The 20,703-nt window shown below is 35.2% G+C and overlaps 1 protein-coding gene across 1 annotated transcript; it reads left to right on the forward strand.

Annotated features, from left to right (window-relative positions):
• The first annotated feature begins 1,821 nt into the window (after nucleotides 1-1,821).
• Nucleotides 1,822-6,888, forward strand: LOC307170685 (zinc-binding protein A33-like). The gene is made up of 6 exons (XM_079891903.1): nucleotides 1,822-2,470; nucleotides 3,085-3,180; nucleotides 3,384-3,614; nucleotides 3,732-3,754; nucleotides 3,836-3,954; nucleotides 4,333-6,888. Exons 1-6 carry the CDS (start codon nucleotides 2,075-2,077, stop codon nucleotides 4,875-4,877), a joined length of 1,410 nt encoding a protein of 469 aa, XP_079748029.1. The 5' UTR covers nucleotides 1,822-2,074; the 3' UTR covers nucleotides 4,878-6,888.
• The last annotated feature ends 13,815 nt before the right edge of the window (nucleotides 6,889-20,703 follow it).

Here is a 20,703-nt window from a genome sequence, read left to right on the forward strand (position 1 = left end):
CTGTCATCAGAGTTTCACCCACAGAGTAATGGCCAAGCTGAGCGCGCTAATCAGGACCTCAGTCGATGCTCCGCTGTTTGGCGACTCTTTTGAAGGTGGACAGGGGTTTATTTTACAAAAGTACAACGTTTTCCTGTTCCTGTTTCCTGACAGGGGTCATCATAGGCACTCTGATTGGTCTTTGGCCTCATACGCAGCAGAATGTGATACACTGTGTCTTGTGACACATTCCTCCCATGTAAAGCGACCTTGAGCGATGGAAATGCGCTATATAAATAAAACTTCTTTTTCTTCCCATAACATCATTAAAGGGATAGTTCACTTTGAAATTAAATTTTGGTATGTTTTAGCTTACCTCAAGGGCATCCAAGATGTAGGTGTCTTTTTTTCCGCAGTAGTTTCAATTTTGATATTTTTAGGTCAAACCGTTCTTGTCTCTCAGTCATTTGATGCAGGTCTATGGACACTGTCTCAAAGAGCATGCACATCGAATGCACATCGAAATGAGCATGCACATCGAAACGAGCGGTTTGTGTGAAAAAACGAACAGTATTTATATCGTTTTTAGCTCTTATACACAGCCACGTCCAAGTGATCTGAGGGCGCGAGTGCATCCTGCTGTGTGACGTGTGCGCAGACTGGTGCATAGAAATATATACACTAGATGTCGCCTTAAAGACATTCGTTCCAATGAACTGCCGTAGACAAGGCGACATCTAGCGTATATATCTATGCACCAGTCTGCGCACACGTCACACACCAGAATGCGCGAGGGCCCTCAGATCACTTGGACGTGGCTGTGTATAAGAGCTAAAAACGATATAAATACTGTTCTTTTTCTCACACAAACCGCTCGTTTCGTGTCTTAGGCCATCAATGTGTACTTACGATGGGGAATTGTTTAATTTGGACGATGGGGAATTGTTTTAATTTGGACTCTGTGCATGCTCTTTGAGACCGTGTCCATAGACCTGCATCAAATGACTGAGAGACAAGAACGGTTTGACCTAAAAATATCAAAATTGAAACTACTGCGGAAAAAAAGACAACTACATCTTGGATACCCTTGAGGTAAGCTAAAACATACCAAAATTTAATTTCAAAGTGAACTATCCCTTTAAAGTTGTGTGTTGCTTATGCCACACTAGACCTTCTGTTGGCTCGGACCAGACGGGATAGCCTTCATTGCCCTCGTCCATCGATGAGTCTTGGGTGTCCAACACCTTGTCGCCGGTGTGTGTTCATCCCTCCTCGGACACTGTTGGTCAATCCTCACCACTGCTGACCGGGAGCGACACACAAGCCTTGAGTTTCAGAGATACTCTGACCCAGTCACCTTGCCATAACAATCTGGCCCTTGACAAAGTCGCTCAGATCTTTATTCCTGCCCATTACACTGACAAAGGTTTGAGCATGACAGAAAATTAACGTTGAATTTTATGATTGGTGTTTTTTAAACTCCCTTTGCGCTCTTTTTGTGTTTTTTAGATATTTATTCTGTTGTACAGTACAGTGGCCAACTACTGTTGTTTTTATGTGCTACATAAAGAAAATATTATTTAATTTCATCATGACAGACCTGGAGAAACACTCTGACAAATAAAGAGCAATAAATAAAACATGTATAAGCATTTTGAGGTTGTTTATAATGAATAGTTTTGTATTTTAATTTTTCTTTTGTGTTTTATTCAAAGTTTTACAGCAATATTTTTTAACATTTCAATGCATGTCCATTTTGAATACATTTTACCTGAATAAATCCTGACGTTCCTGTTTGATCTGTTTGTAAACCCAAATCATACACTGTGATCATAAACTCCTCCCTCTTACAACACTAACCAGGAAGAGACTGACTTGTTATTTCTCCTTTCTGTCACACCAACTTTGTCTCAACAAAAACAATAAAGAATAAGCAATCAATGGAGAACAAAGAGAAAAACTTTACAGAAAGACTTTTGTGATGTTCATTTCTGAACAGACAGCAGATCTTTGATTCTCATTGGGATTCATTTGTTGAAAACTGTCGTTCAGAAAGTGAAAGTAAAGTTTAGTTTGCGAGACTCAAACGGAGAAAATGGCTTCAGCAGCTGAAGATGATTATATTTGTCCTGTTTGCTGTGAAATCTTCAAGATTCCTGTTCTTCTGTCCTGTAGTCACAGTTTCTGTAAAGAGTGTCTACAACAGTTCTGGAAAACTAAGGAAACTCAGGAGTGTCCTGTCTGCAGGAGGAGATCCTCAAGAGAAGATCCTCCATTCAATCTGGCATTAAAAAACTTGTGTGAGTCGTTCCTGAAGGAGAGAAATGAGAAACGTTCATCAGGATCTGAGGAGATCTGCAGTTTACACAGTGAGAAACTCAAACTCTTCTGTCTGGAGGACAAACAGCCTGTGTGTTTAGTGTGCAGAGACTCAGAGAAACACACCAATCACACATTCAGACCCATCAGTGAAGTGCTTTCATCTTACAAGGTAAGACTAATGTTTCTTGTTTCACATGTAAAGAACAATAATTAGTCATAAACATAGATATCATCACATTCATGCATTACTATTTCAGTGTCATTTTACTCAACTTTATATGACATTTACTGTGCTGTAAAAGTATTTGCCCATCCTGATTTCTTATGTTTTTGTGTCTCATACTAAATAGTGGAGCCTTTTTCATAGATATCATTATTTTGCACAAAATAAAGAGCACAATTGAGCGGACAACTTTAGTTCAGCCTCACTGGAGGGTTTTTCAAGCATGAGCTCCCCATATAAGGTCCTTCCATATCATCTCAATTGATTTCAAGTCAGGCTTTTGACAAGGCCACTCCTAAACTGTAATTGTGCTTTTTTGAGCCGTTCAGAGGTGGATTTACTCACTATTCTTTGAATCATTGTCTTGTTGCTTGAGCTTCAGTTTGCAGACTAAAGATGGGATATTGTGCTTTAGCATTTTCTGATAGAAAATAAGAACATTCAGTTTCTACGATGTTGTTCCTTTGTGACTTTGGTGACACAGAATTGTATGATCATATCACTGTATTTTCTTCTCTTCACTGTAATCTGGTGTTTAATGTATTTTTGTTCAATTCTAGGAGGAGCTCAATACAGCACTGAAGTCCTTACAACAGAAACTTCAACACAATGAAAAGAAGAAAGGAGAGTTTGAGCAAACAGCTCAACACATCAGTGTGAGGAAACAGAATCAAGAGTCATTTTCATTACAGCTGGAGGATCACTTTATACCGTTATAAACTGATATATTTAATATAATGGATTCCAGCTGATTATTTCTGTAAATGACGAGCAGCTTCTGCTTCTGGATCCGTTATATGTCGGGTATCCGAGATTTGTGTTGATTGAGATGATTGAAGTGAATGTGATTTGATTTCAGTCTCAAGCTGAGCACACAGAGCGTCAGATTAAAGAAGAGTTTGAGAAGCTTCATCAGTTTCTCAGAGACGAAGAAGAAGCTACAATCACTGCACTGAGAGAGGAAGAGGAGCAGAAGAAGCAGAGGATGAAGGAGAAGCTGGAGGAGATGAACACACACATCTCAGCTCTTTCACACACAATCAGAGACATGGAGGAGATTATGAAAGACAATGACGTCTCGTTTCTAAAGGTGACAAATCAATCTGGCTTCATTCTTTGTGCAGAAAACAACTTGTATAGAGAGACTCATTGACAATGAGAGTGTTTGATAAGATATTAAAATGTTTTCAAACTCTATATTTTCCAGAACTTTAACGCCTCAATGGAAAGGTGAGTGAGCTGCTCGTATCTCTTCTCTCAGTGGATCTGAACTCAAATTCACTGCAGTTCTGACTCCTGAATGTTCCTCAGAGTCCAGATCTCACAGCCGGATCCACGGATGAGTTCTGGAGCTTTGATTCATGTGTCGCGTTATCTGGGTAACCTGCCGTTCAGAGTCTGGAAGAAGATGCTGGAAACTGTCCAACACAGTGAGTCTCAGCAGATTTGACACCAGTGCAGAAGATAGTTCACATATAAACACACTCAACATTAACATTTGATAGAAATATATTTAATAATCACTTGAATTACCAAGTGAATCTAAACTGTATTTCAGAAAATCATCAGATCATACAGTGAACTCATAATGAAAAGTCTATTCCTCATGGTTTATGTTTATGTATTAGGATACAAAAGTGTTTATTGAATACTGATATTAAACCTGAAGCCTCAATCCATTCTGACAGTAACTGAGAGACCATTGTTATGATAGCATTATTTATGATCTCTTTCAACAAAAGAAAAATGTTTTACATTTCTAATACATCCATATTTCATCTTGTAATCTGATGTTATTCTCTTTGCAGCTCCGTTGACTCTGGATCCAAACACAGCATATCCTCGTCTCACACTCTCTGCTGATCTGACCAGTGTGTCGTACAGTAATGTATATAAAACACTTCCTGATAATCCAGAGAGGTTTGACAGGTGTGCATGTGTCCTGGGATCTGAGGGCTTTAACTCAGGAACACACTGCTGGGATGTGGAGGTTGGAGACAATACAAGCTGGATTCTTGGAATAACAACAGCATCAAACCAAAGGAAGGGAGTGGTTTTCTTTAAGTCTAATGTCTGGTATGTGCGGTACATGGACAGCAAATACATATCAAAATCCCCAGAGCAACCTGCCACTTACTTCACTGTTAAACAGAAGCTTCAGCGTGTGAGAGTTCAGCTGGACTATGATAGAGGAACCGTGTCATTCTCTGATCCTGTAACTAAAGACTGTCTGCGCACATTCAGGACATCCTTCACAGAGACTGTCTTTCCATTCTTATCTAATGTCTGCACAACTTCTCCTCTGAGGATCTTACCAGTTAAACTGTTTATTACAGCAGAAAATCACAGTTAAATCTGATTCTGCTTCTAGATTAATACAGTTTTACAAATTATGCTTCAGTAATAACACAGTAATCAAAGGGTCTCATTGATCAATCACACTTCAATGTAAAGTTTACAACCAAATTAACCCTTGTGTTTCCTTAAGGACATGTTTGTCTCTTTCAGTTTTTTTCTTTCAGGGTTTTTTTTTATATATGTTTTTCCTGTGTTAATGCCAACTGCATCAATTTTGGAACAAGTGTGTATTTTTAATAGAATTTTCTTATTTCCTTTCCACATTGTACACAAAATATTTACACTCAGGACCTTAAGTACAAAAATGTCCCCATTGAAACCCATTAAAACTGCCAATTTCTTTTTATCCCAGGGCCATTTAACTATAAAATGATGCAGTCTTTGTTAATCTTTAAACGCATAGCAATTTGGATCATTTTGCCCTTGTTTAAATAATCTATCCATCAAACATTTATACCATCCCCAAGTTTCAGCTTGTCATTTTTGATGATTTTCTACTTTTAATTGTTATATATAATAGAGAATTTTATATCTTTGTATTTTAAATGTCAATTTAATTTCATCCATCCATGACCCCAATTCCAAAATTTTGGATGTTTTGTAATATGCCGTGAAATCAAGAATATGTAATTTGTTAATTCTCTTTAAAGGGATAGTGTCACCCAAAAGTGAAAAGTACCCTCTGATTTACTCAAGCCATCCTAAGTGTATATGACTTTCTTCTTTCAGATAAATACATTCAGAGTTACATTAAAATAAAATATCCTGGCTTTAGCCCAAGCTTTATAATGGCAGGGAATGGCCCCATCCCACTTGTGTTTATAACTTAACTGTCGCAATGTAGGATGTAGCGTACATTGTGTAAGTTACACTTTAGAAGCAAGTTGAATCATATAGCCATTTTGTCTGTTTAATTATGGATATTTGTCTTGCACAAACCCATCAGTCTAGACCAGTCTAGCTGTTTGGAGTATGTTTATGATGGATGGATGCACTTTTTTGAGCTTCAAACTCAGGGGTGTCCCCATTCACTGCCATTATAAACATATTTAACACAGCAGGATGACTGTTTCTCATGCAGTGCTGTCTGAGGGGTCAAAGGTCACATACATTCAACAGAGGTTTCCTGCCTTGCCCTACACGGATTGAGTTTTCTCTTATGGGATGAATATAGTATCAAAATGATTAACATGTGCAAGCAAACTTATCAATGAACTTGATACATGTTGCAGAAATGTTTTATCCATGCCTTTTAACTTGTGTGTGCAAAATCCAAAATCAGCATTTTGTACAAATAGAGACATAGTTGTTAATACAAAACCTCGATTTTGTATTAAGGTAGGCCAGAATTTGTGCATGCAACAAGTAAGATGTGTATTTGTGGATGAGGTGACACGTAATGCCTGTTTCTCAAGTTGCATCTGTGTGTGGATCGAACAAGGCGAAACCTGCGAAATGAAAGTTTTAAAATCCAAATGAATCAAATAGGATCGACTCAGAAACGAGTCAATGAATGCACGCGTCACCTGATCCACAAATACACATCTTACTTGTTGCATGCACAAATTCTGGCCTACCTTAATACAAAATCGAGGTTTTGTATTAACAACTATGTCTCTATTTGTACAAAATGCTGCACATTCTTGTGATTTTGGATTTTGCACACACAAGTTGTATTGTATTAGTTTAAATGTAGTGACTCACATTTGTGAATGTGTCAAATAGATGGGTAGTTGTGCACACATTAATAATTAGCACCAGGCTTATTCATTTGTAGTTGTTTGTGTGTGGGTTGTGAAATGCTTAACCCCCTGAGGTCGGCAATCACGCCGGCGTGATCTGCTCGTTTTTTTTTTATATCAGTGCAAAATACTCTGTTGATTTTGATTTTACATACTTGTATTGTACATCATTCAAAACTGTTAAATGTCTTCTTTTATTTGTGTACACTCATAATAAAAACAAAATGTTGTGTTTTTCGTAAAACAAAGAAAATAAACATGATGCGCGTTCTGCCGTCTCTCTCAATGTGAAACTCATTCTGAAACGATGTCTACAAGAACGCGACAGAAATTGACCTGTAACTCAGCGAATGTTTGTCACACAGACTTGAAACGCATGTCTATACAACGCTTGGAATCTCTATTTTTAAAGTATGTAAATAATATAAAAAAAAATATTCTATTTTTAAGTAATCCATACGAAAGCAGCGGCATGTACAATTTCTCAAACGCATCCTCATTAAATTTAATTTGAACACGCCTACGCGCGCACGAGCGATTGACATGCAAATGATCCATGCGGAGAAACGCAGACCTGTAAACGCCCTCATCACCTCAAAACAAAGAAGCAGAGACTTCGTAACTTACTCCTTACTGTGTTTGAAAGATGCGCCAGAGCTTACATTGGATTTAGGCTACCTCAGAATAAGAAGAACGCGATTTGAAGACAATAAAGATTTAAGGTAAGAAATTTTTACATATTAGTTTGTTATTGTTGCATAAATGTCACATTGCAGTTGAACTGTTGCTAGATATATGGGGAATATTATAATATTTAGACCCGTGTTTACTGTTAAGCCTACTGTGTTTGTGGATATCTGGTCAAACGTAGATATGTGTGGTAACCATAATGTTTTATATTTGAGCGCGATCGCGTTTGAATGTATCAGATTTTGCAGCGCGATCGCGTTTGAATATCATTTGAAAATTTGAAAAGCAAAACACACCAAATGGCTTCATGTTTTTACTATTATCTCATTTCATATCATCATAACGAATGGAAACATTTGAAGTAACATGATAATCAATATACTTTTCTCTAGCTTGGTTGTTACTGAAATATTTTGGAAGATTTATACTGCTATCAATTGTTAATATTATTTTACCCAGCACTGCGCATAGCTTATGCCTACAAGGCACAACAAACCTGGTGTTTATTATATTATATATTGTTGGAAACATTTGTGTGTGTGTGTGTGTGTGTGTGTGTGTGTGTGTGTGTATTTTGTGAATTTTAAAAAGCAATTTTAACCAGAAAAATCTAATATTTATTTGCAAAATCGTGCAGGCCTTTCTCTTGATATCAGTATGTTCACTTTTTTTTCAGGGCCCAGATGCCACTGAGTCCTGCCGACTTCAACATTCACATGAGTCTCTGGAACATGAACACGGTAAAGTGAAAATCAAACACCTTGGAAATGAAAGGTATGTACAATGTTTTTAGGAATGGCACAAAGGTCTGTCTTTGAAGTGTTTTTTTGGCATTTGTTGTGTCTATTTGGGTTATGTTGTGTTGTAAATAAATCCAAACAATTTAAAAGCCATTCTTTTTTAAATCTCCTCATTTACAGTATTGTGCAAGGTTGCTCAGAATGACAGGGCTATTAGGAGCTATATTAGGATAGCTCCTAATAGGGCCGTTGGGGAGGTTCTTTGTCTTTCTCAGGTGAGAAAAGCTTACAAATTAATGAGCTGCCGCATAAGGCTTTCTAACACAAAACACGTCGTAAAAAATTTAAATCAATATATTGTCTTATCTGAATGAGCAGTCAGGGTGATTTTCACATAGTTTTGCAGCAAATATTCTAGGCTACGTGATACTATTTTCAAAAGTCTTGTGAAGAAATAATCAGTATGGGTTTCATGGCCTTATTTCAGTGAGAATTTTTTTTTGTATTTTCACAAACCACGCATAAATGTAATTATCTCAAAACTACAAACTTTTACATACATGGTGCTGATATATTATTGTAGCAGAGTTTGTGCTGAATACAGTGTAATTAGACTTTAGCCATGAAAATGTCACAAGTAACAGAAATAACCAGAAATGTCAGAGCATGTCAGAACACCTCCAGGGCCCAGAAAACAGCTCAGACCCCAGAGGGTTAAAAACAGTGAAAAGAAAGTCTCAAAATCCAAATGAATCACATGAGATTGACTCAGAAAAGACGTCAATGAATGCACGCGTGTCACCTGATCCACACATGCACATTTTATTTGTTGCATGCGCAAATTATGATACACTAATACAAAGGAAAACATTTGTATTCACAAAAATGTCTCTATTTGTACAAATTGCTTCACATTCATTCAATTTTTAATTTTGCACACGCAAGTTGAAAGGCATGGATAAAACATTTCTGCAACATGTATCAAGTTCATTGATAAGTGTGCTTGCACGTGTTAATCATTTTGATACTAAATTCATCCCATATTCTCTGGATTCCCTGAATCTTCTCACAATATTATGAATGGTAGATGGTGAAACACCTAAATTCTTTGCAATTTTGCATTGAGAAATGTGATTTTATTTTTTTATTTTTTGTCTGACAATTCTGTCATGAAATTTAGCACAAAGTAATATGCCTTGATCCAGTTTTCCTGGCAAAGATGCACATTTTACATCCAATCACCTATTACCAATTCACCTGCTTATTATGGACAGTTTTAAAACCTTTTAACTGGGATATTCTTTCATCTATTCACTTTTATTATGACTCTGTCCTAACGTTTTTGGAGTGTGTTGCAGCCATAAAATTAAAAATGTGAGTGTGTGTGTGTGTGTGTATATATATATATATATATATATATATATATATATATATACAAAATACACTGTAAAAACTAAAGGAGCCTCAAATATCCTGTCGGATACTCAAGGAACTTCAAAATGTAATTTAGGTGCCTCAAAGCTCTTTCTCCTATAGTAGGGTTACTGGAGGAGCATTGACAATCTTTGAGGTTCTTGCTGGAACTTATGGGATCCTTTAAGCACTTTGTATTTAGTTCAGAGGTTCTGGAGTCACCTTTTCATTACCATGAGACCTTGAAGTGCTTTGGGGGAAAATAGAGGAACTTGAATGCGATAAAAGGGTTACTGGAAGATCTTTTAACATTTAAGTGGTTCCTGGAAGATCTCTTATGTTAAAGCCAGCATCTGGAGGAACCCAATGGTTCAGTGAGGCCAGAATAAGATTATTATTATCCTATTATTATTATTATAGGCTACTTAAGTTTGATTCAGTATACATACCCAGGTGAAAAAGACGTTCTATTAAATGCATTAAAAATGTACTTGAGTGTTTTTAGTAGACCTACAATACAAATATACTTTAATGCATTTTAATATATTTAACAGTAGTCTACGTCTTTTTCACGGGTAGCTTACATTTATTTAGAATAGGCCTATTTTATTAAGTAATTTAAACCTTAAACAACAACACTAAATAATAATAATATTAATAATATGAAGAAGAAGAACCAGGAGGAGAGAAGTGTTTATTCTGTCACGAAAATGCTGCTATTCCTCTGCTGTCGTCGCTTCAGTGATCCTCGCGCTGTTCGCGCGCATCAAAGCTCAGCTGATCGACGTCATCGGGTTTGAAAGTAACGGCTCCCCTCATCAAAGCTTCCACCGTTTGTTCGGCTCTCCGTTACAAGGTTTGTAAACTCGCCAAATAAATATAAATACAGAGTGTACTCACTATATATTCAAACACACACATATAACTAAATTTATTATACATTACTACGTTTTTACAGTGTTTACCACTTGTTTATTGCACAGTATCTGGTATGAAGGTTTTAGCCGCGATGCTAACTACGTTGATCTAATGAACAAATGGAAATTATTGATTTAGTCATTCAGTTCAACATATTCTGTACAACTGTTTCTTCAAATTGCTGATATAGCCTAACTAATTTATTTTGTCATTGGCGTTTGTTATGAATAACAAAAGCAGGTTAATATAGTTTGGTCTGTTTTTGTTTAGCCTAACTTTACTTAATGTTACTAGCGTTACTGCTAACTTACAGGTGCACTCATTCTCTAAAATACCATTTTAAAGCCATTTACTGGTCAATAAATATTATGTTGTGAATAATCAGCTTTGTTCTTTTGTTTCTCCAGAACAACCAGTACATTTCTAAAATAATCTGAACATTTCAGTGGCAACATTGAATTACAGTAAGTTACCTGCACCACATGCAAGTACTTTATTACTATGAACTTTCTCTGTGTGAAATTGTATTGTTTGACTGTGTGTGTAGGCCTACTTGTGTTTTTTAATCAGTTATTCTCTGAAAATCTTCCCTCATGCTCTCAAATCTCATTCATGTTACTCAGAAAAATAATACCACAGGTTTGGTTCACAAATAATGCTATGCATTTTGTCTTATATCTTTATCATTTGCATTTGAATATAAGACATTTTAACTCTGAATTATAACTTCAAGTTTAGTATTTTTCGACAAAAAAAAAAAAAAAAAAAAACCATTGTTTAACCATTTTTACATAAATTGTTGCATTGAATTGAACTAGACAAGTGTACATAAGTACGGAAGAGGATTAGGGCCAGGCAATAATAAAAAAATAAAACCATCTCGAGATTAAAGTCATTATAATGCGAGATTAAACTCGTTAAATTTCGAGAAAAAAAGTCGAAATACAATCTTGAGAATAAACTCATTAAATATCGAGAATAAAGTCGTTGTGTTGCGAGAAAAAACTCGTTAAATTTCGAGAAAAAAAGTCGAAATACAATCTCGAGAATAAACTCATTACATATCGAGAATAAAGTCGTTGTGTTGCGAGAAAAAACTCGTTAAATTTCGAGAAAAAAAGTCGAAATACAATCTTGAGAATAAACTCATTAAATTTCGAGAATAAAGTCGTTGTGTTTCGAGAAAAAAAGTCGAAATGAAATGTAGAGAATAACGCATTCGATCAGTGTTCATTGCATAGCCTACTGATATCAACCTCATCGAGGTTTCGTGGTTTCCCAGGATACCATAAGACACATTATTAATCGTTGTTGGTTGTGTACGCCTCCATCCACAGAATGTAACGACTGTAACCATCTATACAGCGATTAATGGCAATGCTGTACGGTTAGTTTATCATAGCTGTCCATATGCCAGAGTGTATTTGGGCCAGCGCAAGTGGCGTCTTTTCAAGCGTCTCCTTCGTCGAAATTCCACACCTTGAGGATCAACAAGTTTAATAATGCGTCTTATGGTATCCTGGGAAACCACGAAACCTCCATGAATTTCATGTTGGACAAAAGCGAGTAGCCTACATCGCGCAAATTGGACTGATTTTTTCTTCTAAAAACACCTAGCCGACCTAGACCTAATGTTCTATTCTTTGTTACTGAAAGAAAGTCAAAAATATAGATTGTCTAAGTGATCTAACTCTGCCATGTCCTCTATCAGGTTATGCAATGAACACTGATCAAATGCGTTATTCTCTAACGTTACATTTCATTTCGACTTTTTTTCTCGAAACACAACGACTTTATTCTCGACATTTAACGAGTTTATTCTCACAATTACTTCGACTTTATTCTCGACATTTAACGAGTTTATTCTCACAATTACTTCGACTTTTTTCTCGAAATTTAACGAGTTTTTTCTCGAAACACAACGACTTTATTCTCGAAATTTAATGAGTTTATTCTCAAGATTGTATTTCGACTTTTTTCTCGAAATTTAACGAGTTTTTTCTCGAAACACAACGACTTTATTCTCAATATTTAATGAGTTTATTCTCAAGATTGTATTTCGACTTTTTTTCTCGAAATTTAACGAGTTTAATCTCGCATTATAATGACTTTAATCTCGAGATGGTTTTATTTTTTTATTATTGCCTGGCCCTAATCCTCTTCCGTACATAAGAATGGTTTCATGAATGATTTGCAAATTTTTTCTGCTTGCGTTTCATGCAGTGAAATTGAATGGTGACTGGGGTTGCATTATGCCTGAGATGTGCTTTTGGGGTCCACAGACAGAAAGTCAAACAGGTTTGGAACGTCACAAGGCTGAGGAAATTATTTAAATTTCACAACTATCACTTTAATAATCTTACTAACAGTAAATTTTGTACTTTGCAGGGATCTCGGTAAGCTGAAATACTAGTCTGAACAAGAATAAAAATCCTCCTGAAAATCATTGAAGTGCCTGGACCATCCACCAGAAAAGAGGGAAACCAAACGGAAAACGAATCTGCTGTACCTTTTCACTTTTCTAACTCTTTAAGTAGGCTACCTCACACCAACTTGGTCCCATAGTGACATTTCTGACCACAAACGAAATTGCTGATCGTGTGGATTCTTATTGAAATGACTGGAATTCACCAGTGAACATTCACAGAACAACAGATAATTTTACTGCACCTTAATACTGTTTCCAGGTCGAAGCCTCTACTTCCTCTATCTTGTTTCATGAGAATACTCAACAACCATTTATGAGCACTGTTGATTCAAGTCACACATTTAAGCTTTTCAAAAGCCATAGTGTACATTACAGTCTCCAGTCTCACGGCATCCCAGACTTTTTATGATTCAAAATAGCTGAATAACTAACCATCAGAGATTTCGGTATAGAGATAAAGGTTAGGATCATAATTTTCAGGAATATTACAGCACAATGAGTGCATATTAGCACTATTTGTTTGTTTTTGGCATCTGATAGAGCTTTTGGACTTGGAAACAGTGATGTCAGACTTACCATCGGACTGAAACACAAATGTTTTAAAGTTAAGTAAAGATGGACATTTTTAATTAGTCAAAATGTAATTTTTTTACATTGATTTATTTCGTGGAACATATGTGTTTCCATGCATTTTGTTGAGATGTCTTTTCTTGTTTATCTATTGTATATACATGGTTGATTATTCATGTTGCTTATGTATTATACTATTTTTTTGTGTATTCATTGATATTAAGCTATAGTTAGCTTTTTTCCCCATGTGCATGGAAGTGTATGTATAAAAATGAATATCAAATACGTAATAAACAATTCTTATTTTGTATTTGGTTCAATTTGTTTATTATAATAGAAGTCAAAGGTAACCATAGTAACAACATGAAATTAAATATTTAAAAAAAATTAAATTTGGTTCCTGGAGGCACCCAAAGTGGTTCCACACAGTGCCTAATATAAGAGTTCCTCAGGAAACCTGTGTGGTTCTTCAGAGAACCGCCTCTTTTTAAAGGGTGCCTAGAGAGGATCTACAGACGGTTCCGCCGGTGTGGCAAAGTGAAGAACCGTAAAAGGTTCCTCCAGGCACCTTTTATTTTTACAGTGTACATTTAAGTTGGTCCGTGAAAACATTGGAAATCTTTAGTACTTTTGTAATTTAAATAAAGGTTAAAAATAATGAACCAATCACAGATTCTTGATTTTATTGCATTTTTCAAAACATCCCAACTTTTCTGGAATTATTGGGTTGTATCTATCTACCTATAAAGATAGTTTAGTTAGTCAATCAGACTGTCTTATACTATTTTCTTATTGTGATGATAAATGTCTGTGTAAATGTCTCAACAGGATAGCCTGTTGTGATAAAATGTTGAATGTTGGAAATACCACTATTTTAGAAATTACAAATTAAAGAAAGGATATTACAACTTTCCTATGAATGAGACAAGGGGCTGCATAAAACTTTTATATTTCTGATACTATGCAAATATTTCCTTGTCACCTGCACACTTCGTTCATGCCTACATATTTTTCTTTGATTTGTCTTTTTAGAAGAGGCTCCAACTGCCCATATAACTCTTTCCAAAACAAAACAGACAGTAGAGATGCTGAAGACGAAGATCCAAGCTCTGGAGAAAAAAGTGGAGTCTTTGACTGAAGAGAGAAACTTTCTCAGAGAGAGACTGGAAGATGGTAAGTTCCCCCTCCCTTCCTGTGGCACAAATTTGGAATTACTGATTATTGTGCCATAAAGAAAAAAGGTTACTCAAACATGTAAAAAAAAAAAAACAATTAATTAACTCATAATTAACTCATACTGTTCACTTTATTTAAAAACAGTTGCATTTGGTAATTTTCATGAGAGTACATGTACTTCCTGTGTGAGGATGCCTGAGGAATACACATTTAGGATGAAATCACTTATCTTCTAAGTTAATATATATATATATATATATATATATATATATATATATATATATATATAATAAAATATACAGGGCTTGCCATTAACTTTTTTTTGCTCACCAGCCACTGTGGCTAGTGGTTTTCCAAAGTTACTAGCCAGTCAGCACTTTCACTGACCACAATTTTGACATCGATACCATGGGAAAACTGATATTGATATTTTTAATATTATCTCATGATTCCAATATCTCCATAATTTGGCAGCCGGTATTAGGCTGCTGTCTTTTTAAGACCTGATGCACGACCCATTATACTGAGTAATTATACAAAATCTGCAGGAATAAGTCAAATTAAGCGCAATACGCGCAGTCACACACTGAAATTCAAGCCCTGTAACAGCAACAATATTCATTCGGAGCAAATGAAATGAGTGGATAAAGGGATGGTTTGTTTGTGAACTTGCTATTGGAGAGATCACGAGAGAACGATAAAGTGTAGATGGTATAGTTTCTGTTCTGCGGGAAATGAGTATTTGAAGTGCTTCAGATATTTCAGTATCAATAGACTACTATATATATATATATATATATATATATATATATATATATATATACAGTGCTATGCATAAGTTTAGGCACCCATACTAAAGTTGACTAAAAAGAGGAATAAAAAATCATCTTTTGGAAACTGAACTTAATGCCTTAATTTAAAAAATTAGGAAAAATCCAACCTTTAAGGACACCAATTTTCTTTGTGAATGAATAATGTATCGTAAATAAATAAATGTTCTTCCTTAAAATACAGGGTGCATAAGTTTGGACACCCCTATGTTAAATTCCCATAGAGGCAGGCAGATTTTTATTTTTAAGTATTTAAAAAAAAATGTTTTTAGGATACTATGCATCCTGATAAAGTTCCCTTGGCCTTTGGAATTAAAATAGCCCCACATCATCACATAGCCTTCACCATACCTAGAGATTGGCATGGTTTTATTTCAGTTAGCCTAAAAGCTAGTTTGATTTGCATTGAGAGATGATCTTATGGAAAGTACCCCATGCCAATCTCTAGGTATGGTGAAGGCTATGTGATGATGTGGGGCTATTTTAATTCCAAAGGCCAAGGGAACTTTATCAGGATGCATAGTATCCTGGATCCATGAAGTAACTGGCCTTTAAAAATAAAAATCTGCCTGCCTCTATGGGAATTTAACATAGGGGTGTCCAAACTTATGCACCCTGTATTTTAAGGAAGAACATTTATTTGTTTACGATACATTATTCATTCACAAAGAAAATTGGTGTCCTTAAAGGCTGGATTTTTCCTAATTTTTTAAATTAAGGCATTAAGTTCAGTTTCCAAAAGATGATTTTTTATTCCTCTTTTTAGTCAACTTTAGCATGGGTGCCTAAACTTATGCATAGCACTGTATATTATTATTGTTATTATATATATATATATATATATATATATATATATATATATTTTTTTTTTTTTTTTTTTTTTTTTTTTTTTATGTATTTCAAGACTCAAAGAAGATATAACTATCTATACATCCTATTTTGTCTCTCACAGCCCTTAAACTGAAAGCTGAAATTCCAGAACAGTCCCAGAACCCTACAGTATCCCAGCTGGAGTCATCTGAAGATACAACATCTTCAGATGACTCAAGCTCAGATTCATCAGAGCCTTCACGAAAGAAAAAGAAGGATAAAAAAAGAAGAAGAAGAAGAAATCAAAGAGAGCACAGGCCGGTGATTTCAAAAGAGGTACTACAGTACAGGTTACCATTGTGTCTTAATGTATTCACAGAGACCTATGTTGTTATAATTATTTTTAACCAGAAAACACTGTCTATTAGGGCTGGGCAGTTTGACCAAAAATCTTTATCACGTTTTTTTTTTCTGGCGGTTTCGCGGTATATCACGTTTTTTTCACTGGACCTTTATTATGGCTAATTTTGCTTTAAGGAGTACAGGGAATGTGTATTGTAAGGACAAATAATAATAATAATAATAATAAAATCAGTTCATAAAGCTACCAGTTTAGTTTAAAATGTAATCAAAAGAAAATGTAATTACTTAAATTAATAAAAAGTGTTTTACTGTGTGCAATTTCTGTAATTTCAATGAAGACCTTTTGAGGTTTTTTTTGATAAACGGTATTATTATTATTATCACTATTAATCGGAGTACACTCTACTGTACAATAGTAATAGCCTCTATTTTTGTTATTTCAAATCAAATGGCTCTACATGGTACAGATGGTGGTCAACCAGAATCAGACTTTTACCGCCGCCGTTCCCGCGGCGGCAAAATTGGGATGTGTATTTGCTGCCTTTTACCGCTGAGTGGCGCTGTAATCACAGACTTTGAAAAGTGTCAGTTTATTCTCTTTATGACGTAATCTGCCGCGGCAGTAATTTGAGCTGAGGTCACAGATAAATTCAAGATAAATATTGTGGTTAAACGAATTCAAATTCATTAAATTTAAACAAAGTAGACACACGTTAACATTGTGTGCCCAGTTTTTCTATAATTTAGAAAGGCTATGTCAATAGGTTACTTGTCATTTTCTTCGTGTTATTTTAATGTGTTTGTAGATTTATTAACTGAAACATAACAGTGAAATAACTTAAAATAATTTACCGTGAAATTAAAACATTTTCAGGACTTGCAGCTCCTAACCGATGTAGTCGGTTTAAGCATTCTTTGTTATATTCAGAACTAAATAGCCTTACATGTTACAAACTTTTAAAACAGAGAAAATAGTAGACATTGGCGATTCAGACGGTAGCTCTGTGGTCAAAGCATTATCAATAGCCTCTCGGAGCTTCAAACGATCTGAGATCGAATCTCAGTGTAGCCGACAGTGTTTATGTTTTTCCGTTCTTGATGCTTAAATATGTATCTGTTTATTAAAGTCAATCATCTTGTTTAATTATCAATTGTACATTACAACATAAATTTGCTACATTCCCGCTGCAAAGACGACACATCTGATGAAGGAAGACTGTCAGCCGATTGCACCAGAAAATGAAGATGATTCGTCTTTAATCTGCTAAATTATTTTGTTGTGTGTGTGTGAATCATTCACGAGATTGAGATGACTGACAGTATACCCGGCCATATCAACGGAAGACATTTTTCAAAATAGTTCGAACAAATCAGAAAAATACTTTCAATACAGTATTGCTTTCAATTAAAAAATAAACAATGAAAATGTAAAATAAAAATAAAATTAATTAAGTTTGAAAACCCATCGCACATTTTATGAATAAAGTGTCGGGACAGTTTATTTATTTAAACAGGGTTGCATCGATAGAGTTTATTCCCTTTGTGATGCAAAATAAGAAACACAGAATCTTAGGCCTATTCTTGCAACATTTTAAATTTCTATTGTCAAAGAAATTGCAGCTAAATTAAAAAATTAAAACGGTACAAAACGGAAAAAGTTCAAAGCAACATAAATTAAGAACAGGCGTTTTTCTTTGCCTCTCTCGCGATGGATATTTTTTTAGTAAGTTTGGTCTCCCTCACTGCGCGCGGCGGGTCTTTCTCGAAATTAAGCATTTCAGCGTAAAAAAACACCATACAGCTGATAATACTGTATATGTCGCTGTGTGTCATCCACACAAATCACGAAAGAAAAAACTGTAACAAATAGCTTTTGTTCCTTCAAAGATACAACATGCCTTGCTGAATTCACCTTACAATAAAACGAGGTGGGTCGCCAATAAAAGAGCTCTGTATCTGCTAAATTTAAATTGTTTGTGGAAAACATATACAATCAATAAAACTACAATATATAATTTAATAAGATATAGGGCCTACTGTACATAGGCTATGGACTTTTGGAGATTTTGAGATTAATCCTTAAAAGAATTTTGCCTTTGCCTCATCAGGCTGGCTCCGACACTCTCCATATGAAAGACGGAACATTAACACCTCTGTCCTGCACCCCCACGATAAAGCAAAGTATTGCCTTCTCCAAACCCCCCACAGGCTAGCTGAGTTTGCAAAACAAAACAAAGAGTTTGCCACTCGTCGTGCCAAACAAATTATAAACTTCAATATTTAATTCAAAACAATCTCAAAACGCTTTGTGACATTTTGAAAAGCCGTGGATGCATTACTGCCACTGGAACCATGAACGCAACAGAATACTGGTTCTGATTTTATTGTTTGTCGTTTAAACGTCATATATATGAATTATTATAGGCTACAGAAGTAAAGTCATTGTATAATATTTGTTCCTTAGTGTAAAATGGAAATGCATGGCGATTTTATTTTGTAAATAGGCAAAAAAAAAAAGTTTTAGAAGACAAATCTCTCTGCATCAACAATAGACTATAAAATGAATTAATAGGCTAATATAAAAACACCAGTAGTCCAAGTTAGTTCGGGATTCGAACCCGTGTCATCTAAATGATCGTAACGTACGTTCAACCACTCGGCCACTATTCACTCGTTGCGATACGGCCTAACGTTCCAGTGTGTGTTCGCTCGCACGAGCGAGAAACGCTCTTCATTCAAATGAACGCGCCGCCGCATTTGTTGAACACTAATTCAACATGCCAGAATAAAACCTGGCTTTAGAACAATGCATAGCGCCACTCGTCGTGGTGTGCCAAAAAATTACAATAATTTAGTTTAATTTATTTCAGTGTTAATGTTTGAGTTAAAAAATCCTCTACAAATTAAATTAACCCAAAGTCGGCTATAAGAGTCCTTTAGGCTACGTAAAAAAGCAAAGGGCTTACAGTCTTAACATTTAGGCTACTTTGCTTAAATTCGATACATTTATTTTCAGTAGGGCCTAATACATTTGTAGGGATGTAATTTCAGTATGCTTTACCAACGCTATGTATTCAATTAAAGTTCCAAGAGGTCTGGTCTCTATATTTCCTTCCCAGCTGACACTTATATGCAAGTGCACAGCAAAAATCACAACTTGTGCTTGCTGGAACGCAAGTTATTTAAGGTGTCTCAACTGTACACAGTCTACCATACAGTGTGAATTCGTTACAAGGTTTCATTTAATTACATTAACGTGCAGCAATTTGTACAAATAGAGTCTATAGGCCTACTGTTGTAGACATTAAATAATCTCATTTAGTATCATATTTGTTAAAATATTATAATGTTGTTTTTTCAATCTATGTTGAATATGAAAAGTGAACAGCATGAGTAAGATAAGATGCATTATATCGAGAGATGGATATGGAGTGGGTCAGACATGATTTTGACCACTTCATTAAGTTTTGTTTAGTAGAAACCTTTTTTTAAAGTGAATTTCGTTTTCTATAAATTGTATCTTAATTTTAATCATTTTTTCATCACCCAATTGTCTGGATTCAATAAGTAAGAGAAGCAAACAGACACTAATCATAGAGGCGCCCGTGAGGTCACTTGCATTGCACGTCAGCTGGAGCGCATCTCATCCTCCTAACTTAACGAAACTCAGTGTGTGCCTCACACAGACATGATAAATACATCAAATACACAAAGCTTGAAATGTCTTCAAACGAAATAATTCAAAACGAAAAAGAAAAAGGCTACTCTCTGATAATGTCTTTGTGCATTTCTCTCTAGGTGCGTTCACTACAAATATGGCGATCGTCAACTTCATCTTTGCAGTCGACACTGTCAGAAAACACTAGTTCATTGATAAAAATCATATGAAGACAAGGCATATATTAAGTTATTTTAGCTGTTATGAGAAAAATAAATCTAACAAAACCTAAAATCTAAATCTAATAATAAATAATAAATAAAATAATAAATAATAAATAAAAAATATTAACGCCAATTCAACATGCCAGAATAAAACCTGATTTTTGAACAATGCGTAACGCCACTCGGCCTGGTGTGCCAAAACACTACATTTTAAACTTCAATGTTTAATTCAAAACAATCTCAAAACGCGTTGTGAATT

The sequence above is a fragment of the Squalius cephalus genome, assembly GCF_949319135.1.
Source record: "Squalius cephalus genome assembly, chromosome: 14".
Classification (NCBI taxonomy): Eukaryota; Metazoa; Chordata; class Actinopteri; order Cypriniformes; family Leuciscidae; genus Squalius; species Squalius cephalus.

Bases quoted from the DNA above. Each gene is read 5' to 3' on its own strand.
- LOC307170685 (XM_079891903.1), top strand. From the start codon at position 2,075: ATGGCTTCAGCAGCTGAAGATGATTATATTTGTCCTGTTTGCTGTGAA. The intron at 2,471-3,084 runs GTAAGACTAATG...GTTCAATTCTAG, and splicing joins AAGTGCTTTCATCTTACAAG to GAGGAGCTCAATACAGCACT. The intron at 3,955-4,332 runs GTGAGTCTCAGC...TTCTCTTTGCAG, and splicing joins GCTGGAAACTGTCCAACACA to CTCCGTTGACTCTGGATCCA.